This window comes from Sapajus apella, unplaced genomic scaffold (genome assembly GCF_009761245.1).
Source record: "Sapajus apella isolate SASKATOON/1434 unplaced genomic scaffold, GSC_monkey_1.0 scaffold23, whole genome shotgun sequence".
NCBI classification, from domain to species: domain Eukaryota; kingdom Metazoa; phylum Chordata; class Mammalia; order Primates; family Cebidae; genus Sapajus; species Sapajus apella.
In genome coordinates this window covers 13286192-13287220 of record NW_022436963.1, presented here as the reverse complement: position 1 = coordinate 13287220, position 1029 = coordinate 13286192, and the positions used below count along the sequence as shown (strand labels likewise).

Here is a 1029-nt window from a genome sequence, read left to right as displayed (position 1 = left end):
AAAAATGAAGCCACAGAGTGATTAGCCACAGAGTGCTTTACCCAGTCACATAGCTTGTTCTCAAACTAAGGACTGATTGATTAAGCTCCCTACACAGCAATGTGCACTATTTAACAGGCAAGTCATGGTTTAAGGTAAACACCAGAGACAACCAAAAATATTTCATGTTGCTCTGGGCACAAGTAAAGAAGCCATTGTCTACCTGTTTTCCCTGTGTTTTTCATCCAGGTTTTGTTAGAAGACTCATTGTCGAAGCCATCAAGTTGCAGTTCTTGATATTCTTCCCCAACACGTGCATGCTGGTCTAAAATGTCAATAGGAGACTGGTGATGACCCCCACAGCTGACACTAGACGTGACCCAGTGATCAGGACCATAGGCACCTGTTGAAAGAAAACAACTCTTCAATCCTCATGGTTCAAAGGTCAGGGATGAAATGAATAAATCTTAGGAAGCTGGGCATTACATCTCTCAACGTGTCCCCAGTCCAAAGAGCGGAACGTACTGAAAACTACGAAGCAAAGCCATTTGCTTGAGGTGGCAAGAAGGTTTCAGAAAAGATATGTTACTTAAGTTAGTTTTGCTTCTTGATTTACAATCAAATATTTACTAACTTTATCTTCAATCAGATTAAGAGAGTTGTGTGGAAGGACTGTCAGGGTTGTTCATATTTCTGACAATTTTTAAATGTTTCCTAAAATAAGCAGACCATTTATTCACAAAAGGCATCTTCATCAAGTTAGCATGTTTTGCTATTGTGAGCAGGATCCTAAATACAATTTTCTTCTTAGCCCACAAAAGCCTGTAAACATGAAAAAGGAAAAAAAACTTAAAAGCAACACAAGAGGCCGGGCGCGGTGACTCAAGCCTGTAAACCCAGCACTTTGGGAGGCCGAGGCGGGTGGATCACGAGGTCAAGAGATCGAGACCATCCTGGTCAACATGGTGAAACCCCGTCTCTACTAAAAATACAAAAATTAGCTGGGCATGGTGGCGCTCGCCTGTAGTCCCAGCTACTCGGGAGGCTGAG

The 1029-nt window shown here is 42.4% G+C and overlaps 1 protein-coding gene across 3 annotated transcripts in view; it reads right to left on the bottom strand.

Annotated features, from left to right (window-relative positions):
• PTPRG (protein tyrosine phosphatase receptor type G) overlaps window positions 1-1029 on the bottom strand; it is a 764493-nt gene that overhangs the window by 314440 nt on the left and 449024 nt on the right. For all 3 annotated transcript variants that reach the window (XM_032289599.1, XM_032289601.1, XM_032289600.1), the window contains exon 3: window positions 203-382. In XM_032289599.1, coding sequence (XP_032145490.1) covers window positions 203-382 — 180 coding nt within the window. The remainder of the gene's footprint in view (window positions 1-202; window positions 383-1029) is intronic.